Consider the following 8598-nt stretch of genomic DNA (forward strand, 5'->3'; position numbering starts at 1 on the left):
TGATTTCGTACACACCTTTTGCACAATAACCCAACTCGACTTGGTTTATTAAATTAAAAAATTCACCTCAATTTACAAAATTTGTTGTAATTCGATTCGGTACGACTCGGCTAATCCATCTGACGCGGTTATGGTTAGAGTTTTACCTATCAGATACGAATAACCGGAATAATATGCCCACTACCGAACCACGAAAAAACGGAAGACGAAAACCAAAAAAATCAGCGAATAATGATAACACAAGTTATATTTAGCAATTACCAAACAACTACAACGTCACACGTGCAACAGTGCTAACTTCTTTCTTTCCTTACACACATGTCGACAAATCACAAGTCAAAATGTTCATTATACCCCTACTTTATTCACCTCTCAGGTACCCCTAAAATTCCATTGACATCACTACCCTCACTCACAATCCAATCTCACTCATTCATTACATTCTTGAGGGTACTTTCGTCATCATGCAAATTTAACGCTAGATTTACTGCTATTTTTAGATGTACATAAAGAAGCTGCCAAGTACAGTAAATTAAACTGTTTAATCTCATAAGTGAAACCCAATCAACGGCTGGGATTTGATTAGATGGCCCTTTTGTACAGTACGACACTGCGTCGTGTCGTACCATATAATTGACAAGAGCTTGTTGTGGTGACTCTCTTTTTACTGCGCGTGGTTGTACTTTTTTACTGTAAAGGGTATGATAATGATTGTGTGTTGTCGGTTGTGTTACACGCTCTTAAGAGGTAAGTGGTGATTATTTGACTGATTGCCTGCAATAAACACACTATTTCTGCAGCAATTTTGTTGTTAGATACTCTCTTTTTTGCAGTGAATTAATTGTAAAATATGCTATAATATAAAATAATACAATGACATAATTATTTTTATAAATAATCGTTATAGCATACTTTTATTTGTAAAATTTATTAAACTTTGAAAAACTTGTGATTAAAATATTATTTTAGTAGTAAATTACACTACAAAAAATTATTTAATAATTATGTTTATATATTTATTATTATTTTTTTTTTTGAATTTTGGTCTGAGACCATACTTTATCAATATTGTCTTTTTGTGATATTAAAGCCATACAAGTATTCAAGTTGGTAGTAAATAATGTATGGACATTGGTGTAGGTGACTGTTTGCAAGGGCCTACATACTAACTACTAACCCTAGAATTTAGAATGTGTTTCTATAAATTAGTGAAAAAAAGTGAGACTTCTAAAATATTACAGTATTATGTAATTATTCTTAATTGGTTTTAAAAAATGTATTTATTCTAAGTTAATTTTTAAAATTTCCATGTTGCATATTGAAAATACCGTACAATTTATAAGTTTTTGTTATTTCCGGCATTTTTATAGAAATTTAAAATAGTTTCTTAGTTTTCTTATATCTTTAAATAAAAAATGTTTTGTTTGAAAGAAAATAAATTACATTAAATTTGCAATATGTGTCCGATATTAACAAAATTCAAAAAATTAAATAACCTATTTTTTTTATAAAACCAGATAACACTTGAAATTCAAAAATGTTTAACGGAAAATATTTATTATAAGATGAAGAGAGCTATTTCTTATAATTAAACAAATTCACACACCAATTGCATAAAGCTAAGTGGAAAAATAATGAGAAAGATAACTATGCCAAAAAAGGGATGTTGAGTAAAATCATGCAAGGTTAAGCAAGAAAAAAATAACACAAATGAAAAAAAAAAGAAAAGACAAGCTAGTTGCTTAATATTGCAATTTTGTTCTTACAGAGAAAGACCAGGAATTAGATTAACAATGACAGGTACATGTATCTCAAATAATTTGGGAGCTAGACCTGTTTTTTATGTTTTCAAAAGTGGGTTCAAAAGTGTATAAAAAGAACTCCTAAGAGTGGATCAAAAAGTAATTTATGGAAATTTCTCACTATAATTTTTCTAAATATAAACCTACTAATTATTAGTAACACTTTTCAACTTAGATAGCATAGAGATTTCCTTAACTAGTATTAGGAACTTAATTAGTAATGGTAGTGAGAGATTAGGGTTAATTAATGGGTTAATTAATGATGTGATTAGTTGCCAAGATAATAAAAAGAATAGAAATGCAAGGCATGGGAATCTCTCTATTAAAAGGTAGATAGTGATAAGTGATTGATCAATCCTTAATCACACGTACGCGCACATCTAGAGAGACAAACACATTGTTCCTTTTACTTCATGTTTACTTGTAAATTGTACTAATGGATTAGCTTTTTTCACTCCTTTTTTCTATACACAGAAAACAAACAGACTCTGTTTAATTTAATTGTAATTATAATTATGCGTACATAAATAGATAGATCCAGTCATTAAGAATACTCTCCTTCTGTCTCATTAAATTTTATACATCACTTTTGGACACACTTTTCAATATCCGTTTAAATTATAAATTCATAATTTTTTTTTAAAAAATTTGAATAAAAATTTTATGTTTAAACTTTTATTCAATTTTTTTTTGAAAAAAATATTATGAAACTATATTAGTGTCGAAATACATGCAAACAGTTCACCTATATATTCTAGGGGACAAAGGGAGTAGAATTTATCTTATATCATCCCAGGTCTTTTCGATCTTCACTCATCCCGAAAATTTATAAAAATAGATACTTATATATAATGCTATAAGTAATATTTGTCAAAATAAAAATAAATATATCCAAAAAATTTTAGTACATGTTTTCAACATTCGAATATTTATGGTTAAACCTCTTTATAGTAATAAGGTCGGGATAAAAAAAATATTATTTTAGCAAATTTATTATTTAGCAGGAATAAAAATACATTGTATCCATACGTCTTATTTATTGTATAACGCAACTAAATAATCGAAATCCAACTCGAACTCGAACTCAAACTCAAACTCAAACTCAAACTCAAACTCGTATTAATATTATATGGTTACATATTATATGGTTACATAGACACATGACACTCCTATCACCTTCCTGTTACTGCTTCATAATGATGCATATATACAATAATAATATATACACAGAACCCTCCCCATATAAATACAGAAAGATGGGTCACATGCCCATGTGATCAACAGCTGTGGTCTTCTCTCTTCTCCCCTCTAAATATATATACTCCATCTCACCACTCTTACTCAAACTTTTGACTCTATTTACCCCTCCTCTCTCTCTAAAATCCACTCTCTCTCTAAAAATAATACAAACAAACACCACCTTACCTATCAACCCTTCTCCTCTAATGGCAGAAAAACAACTACCCATATCTTAAAATCAAAACCCCTTCTTTTTTCTCAGCTCAATCTTTAAAATGAAGCCTCACAATACCATCTTTCACACTGTCTTTTCTGTTAGCTCAACTAAGCTTTTCTTGCTTTTTTACCTTCTTTGTGTTGTTTTTTCACCAGTTTTTTCAGCTAATAGTGATTTACAGCAACTCTTATCTTTCAAGTCTTCTGTTTTAGACAAAACTGAGCTTCCCAACTGGTCTTCAACTACCAACTTATGTGATTTCAGTGGTGTTACATGCAATATAAACTCTAGAGTTGTGTCTATAGATCTGAGCTCCAAGAAACTTCATCTTGATTTCCAAAAGGTCTCATCTTTCTTGCTAATTTTGCCAAATTTAGATACCCTTTTGCTCAAAAACTCAAATATTACAGGAAAGTTTAGTCTTTCACCAAGATCTCAATGCAGTTCAGTGTTAACAAAGTTGGATCTAGCTGAAAACACCATTTATGGGCCTGTTTCTGGTGTTTCAACTTTATCTTCTTGCATAAAGTTGAAATCTTTGAATCTTTCTGGGAATTTGATGGAGTTCCCAGCTAGTGATTCTAAAGGTTTGAGCTTGAGTCTTGAAAGTCTTGATCTTTCTTACAATAAGATTGTTGGCCCAAACTTTATGCCTTGGTTATTATCAGGAGGGTGTTCTGAGCTAAAATTTTTATCTATAAAGGGTAATAAAATTGCTGGCCCTGTTGTTCATATTCAAGATTGTAAGAATTTACAGTTTCTTGACCTTTCTGCTAATAATTTCTCTGTTGGGGTCCCAAAGTTTGATGATTTCTTGGTTTTGAACCATCTTGATTTGTCATTAAACAAGTTTAGTGGTGATATAAGTGGCTCTATTGCTTCTTGCAAGAACCTTACTTTTCTTAATATCACTCATAATCAGTTTGGTGGTGGGGAGATTCCATTTATACCAAGTGGAAATATCAAGTTTTTGTATTTATCAGGGAATGATTTTAAAGGGGCTGTGCCTGATCATTTGTCTGATTTGTGTCCAAGTCTTGTGGAGTTGGATGTTTCTGCTAATAGTTTGTTTGGTTCTGTTCCTGAAGGCTTTGGTGCTTGCTCTTCTTTGGAAGTGTTTGATATTTCTCACAACAATTTCTCGGGTAAGTTACCAATTGATACTCTTCTTAAGTTGAGTAGCTTGAAGAATATGATGTTTGGATTCAATAATTTTGTTGGGGACTTGTCTGATAGTTTCTCGAAAATGATAAAGTTGGAAACTTTTGATGTTAGTTCTAATAAGTTGAGTGGTGTGATTCCTGTTGGGATTTGTCAAGATCCTAGAAATAGTTTGAGAGTGTTGTATCTGCAAAATAATGAGTTAATTGGTCCAATACCGGAGAGTCTTAGTGATTGCTCAAATTTGGTATCACTTGATTTGAGTTTTAATTATCTTAATGGAACAATTCCAGCAAGTTTAGGGTCTTTATCCAATCTGCGGGATTTGATATTATGGTTGAATCAGCTTGATGGAGAGATTCCGGAAGAGTTGATGAACATAAAGACTCTTGAGAATTTGATCCTTGATTTTAATGATTTGACTGGATCGATTCCTGCTAGTTTGAGCAATTGTACTAGTTTGAATTGGATTTCTTTGTCGAATAATCAGTTGAGCGGTGAGATCCCTGCTTCATTTGGTCAGTTGACGAATTTAGCAATCCTTAAGCTTGGAAACAACTCGCTTACTGGGAATATTCCGCCGGAATTAGGGGATTGTCGCAGTTTGATATGGATGGATCTGAATACAAATTTGTTGAACGGAACTATCCCGCCTTCTCTGTTCAAACAATCTGGAAATATTGCTGCGGGATTGCTAACTGAGAAGCCATATGGGTACATCAAGAATGATGGCAGCAAGGAGTGCCATGGAGCTGGGAATTTGCTTGAATTTGGAGGGATACGACAAGAGCAGTTAAATAGAATTTCGACAAGGCATCCTTGCAACTTTACTAGAGTTTACTGGGGCATCACCGAACCTACATTTCACAACAATGGGTCCATTATTTTCCTTGATCTTTCTTATAATAATTTGGAGGGGGGTCTTCCAAAGGAGCTCGGGTCCATGTACTATATCCAAATACTCAACTTGGGGCATAATGATTTGTCTGGTCCAATTCCTCAAGAGCTTGGGAAAATGAGGTATGCAGCGATTCTCGATATGTCATATAATCGACTCAATGGAACGATTCCTCCGACCTTGACTGGCCTTAATTTTCTTGGTGACATTGATCTGTCAAACAACCATCTTTCTGGCCCGATCCCAGAATCTGCTCCGTTTGATACATTTCCAGAATATAGATTCTTGAATAATTCAGGCCTTTGTGGTTATCCTCTTCCTCGTTGTGGGACAGGTTCAAGTACAAACTCTACTGGTCAACATAAGAAGTCTAACCGTAGACAAGCGTCTCTAGCAGGAAGTATAGCAATGGGACTACTGTTCTCGCTTTTCTGCATCTTTGGATTTATTTTAATAGCAGTGGAGACGAGGAAAAGGAGGAAGAAAAAGGAAGCTGCCCTTGAAGCTTATATGGAAAGTCATTCACATTCGGGTCCTGCAACTAGTGGTTGGAAATTCACTAGTGCACGTGAGGCCTTAAGTATTAACCTTTCTACGTTTGATAAACCTCTCCGAAAGCTCACTTTTGCAGATCTTCTAGAAGCCACCAACGGTTTTCACAATGACACACTTGTAGGTTCAGGTGGCTTTGGGGATGTATATAGAGCTCAATTGAAGGATGGAAGTGTTGTTGCCATCAAGAAACTCATTCATGTCAGTGGACAAGGGGATCGAGAATTCACAGCTGAAATGGAAACCATTGGTAAAGTCAAGCACCGGAATCTTGTACCCCTTCTGGGATACTGTAAGGTGGGAGACGAGCGGCTGCTGGTTTATGAATACATGAAGTTTGGAAGCCTGGAGGATGTATTGCATGACCGCAAGAAAATAGGAATCAAGCTAAATTGGGCTGCAAGAAGAAAAATTGCCATAGGAGCAGCAAGGGGACTGGCATTTCTTCACCATAGTTGTGATCCTCACATTATCCACAGGGATATGAAATCTAGCAATGTTTTGCTTGATGAGAATTTGGAGGCCAGAGTTTCCGATTTCGGAATGGCAAGGGAAATGAATCCATTGGACACTCACTTGAGTGTCAGCACGTTAGCGGGCACACCTGGTTATGTTCCTCCGGAATACTACCAAAGTTTTAAATGTACAACAAAAGGTGATGTTTACAGTTATGGCGTAGTTCTACTTGAACTGTTAACAGGAAAACAGCCAACGGATTCACCGGATTTTGGGGACAACAATCTCGTGGGGTGGGTTAAACAGCATACGAAATTAAAAATAATCGACGTTTTTGATCCACAACTACTGAAAGAAGACCCCAGCTTAATGATCGAGCTTTTAGAGCATTTAAAAATAGCTTGTGCTTGCTTGGATGATCGACAATGGAAACGGCCTACGATGATTCAAGTGATGGCAATGTTCAAAGAAATTCAAGCTGGTTCAGGGTTCGATTCCTTGTCTACGATAGGAGCAGATGATCATGTCAATTTTGGTGCAGTTGAAGGGGTAGAAATGAGCATAAAAGAAGATGTAGAAATGGGCCATCATGACTGATACAACAGACTCTACTCTGCAGAAATCAAGCCAAATTTTCCAACAGCAAAGGTCATTTTTTGGTCAATCAAGAAACAAAATGCTGGCTGGTGATGATGAAGTTCTGGTAGTCAGCTGCTTCCCAAATTTTCCCACAACTAAAATCTCCACAAATTGGTATAAGAAAAGCAGGCTGGCAGTGTAATATTAGTAAAATGTATGTATTATTAGTCATATTTTGCAAAAATCTTGTTTATTACTCCATACACCTTCCTTTGGTAAGATAAATGTTGTTGAATCAGATGGTGTAGAACACTGTACATACACATATATATAAGCTGAGTTTGTTTACCTCATTGGGTGCTTTTGTCTCACACTGAAATTCTTACTATTTCATTCAGATTTAATCCTTAAAAAGTTAAGGTGATAGTGACCAAGTGGAGTTTCAAGGGCTTTCTTTTGCCCCCCTCTCCCCCTCCCTACTCCTTGTCTTCTCTATCTTTCATCACATGCCTAGGTTGCTACCTAGGAACCTACTTTTTCCCTTTCATTGTTTAATAATTTTAGTTTGTTCATGATAAATAACATCTACTAGGACTCTATCAAGAAAATCAAACAAAATTAGAAGCATATAGTTTAACTCAAAATTTACTATAACAACATTTAGCATTATGATCTATTTAAGAATTGTGATAATTTCTTTGTTTTTGTTTAATAAATCTCGAAAGAATGCTAAAATCGCGTCTATATAACATAATGTCGAGTGTTCAAGTTCGATAAAAATGTCAGGGTGTTCAAGTTCAATAAAAATGTCATGATAGATAATTTTGGTTAAAAATTTACAAGTTGAGTAACGTGAATATCACCAAGTAAATTTTCTTAATAACAGAATATCGAGAGTTCAAGTTCTATAAAATTTTTAAGATCTTAATTAAGAAGTTATGAGCTGAATAACGTGAATATCAAGTAACTTTTTTTTATTAACGAGACATGTGTACGTAAATATTCGAAAAAATTCTACCAAAACTATGTTCTCTCGAATTATAAATTTTGAATCACCTTGATAGGAGGACCACCTACATTATAAAATAAGGTATAGCTACTAGTTTAGTATATACCACAATGTATATGTTCCATGTACTCAATTTCAAAGCTGGACCAATAAATAAAATAAACCCTTCAAATTCATATTCTCAATGCATCCATGACTACTAAAGTATTGCTAAGCAGCCGGAGATCTCAAATTTTGATGCCTAGTTATTCAAAACTTGCAACTTTTTATGGAATGATATATTATTTAAATATAAAAATATAACTAAAAAATCTGTCTTGTTCTAATGAACAATGTCCATGAAGCAAGTGCATGTTCCCTCTGTTATAGTACTATATTGTTTTGTTTACTTGCTAGCGTGCCAAAAGTTAAATTATTTGGGTTCTCAAAGCTTGACTCTACTTGTCTATTAATTGCGTTTTGCAGCAGTTGTTTTCTTAATTTAATTATGTACACTTGTATCGATTTTACTTTAATTTTAACATTACAGTATTATATTGCTGTCTTCTCCAATGTGCACTAATCCTGCAGCTGGCTGCTTCCACAGGTGAGAAGCTTGCGCAGTGTGTCATGCATCTTATAGTCTTTCCCTTTATATTCAAATTTTAGGGGCCCATTACATTCAAATTATCGGGTACCCAACACC

At 34.0% G+C, this 8598-nt stretch overlaps 1 protein-coding gene across 1 annotated transcript; it reads left to right on the forward strand.

Annotated features, from left to right (window-relative positions):
* The first annotated feature begins 3096 nt into the window (after window positions 1–3096).
* LOC141672056 (brassinosteroid LRR receptor kinase) lies at window positions 3097–7257 on the forward strand. The gene has a single exon (XM_074478550.1). The coding sequence runs from the start codon at window positions 3317–3319 to the stop codon at window positions 6920–6922; it is 3606 nt and encodes a 1201-aa protein (XP_074334651.1). The 5' UTR covers window positions 3097–3316; the 3' UTR covers window positions 6923–7257.
* The last annotated feature ends 1341 nt before the right edge of the window (window positions 7258–8598 follow it).

This window comes from Apium graveolens, chromosome 7, assembly GCF_009905375.1.
Source record: "Apium graveolens cultivar Ventura chromosome 7, ASM990537v1, whole genome shotgun sequence".
Taxonomy (NCBI): Eukaryota; Viridiplantae; Streptophyta; class Magnoliopsida; order Apiales; family Apiaceae; genus Apium; species Apium graveolens.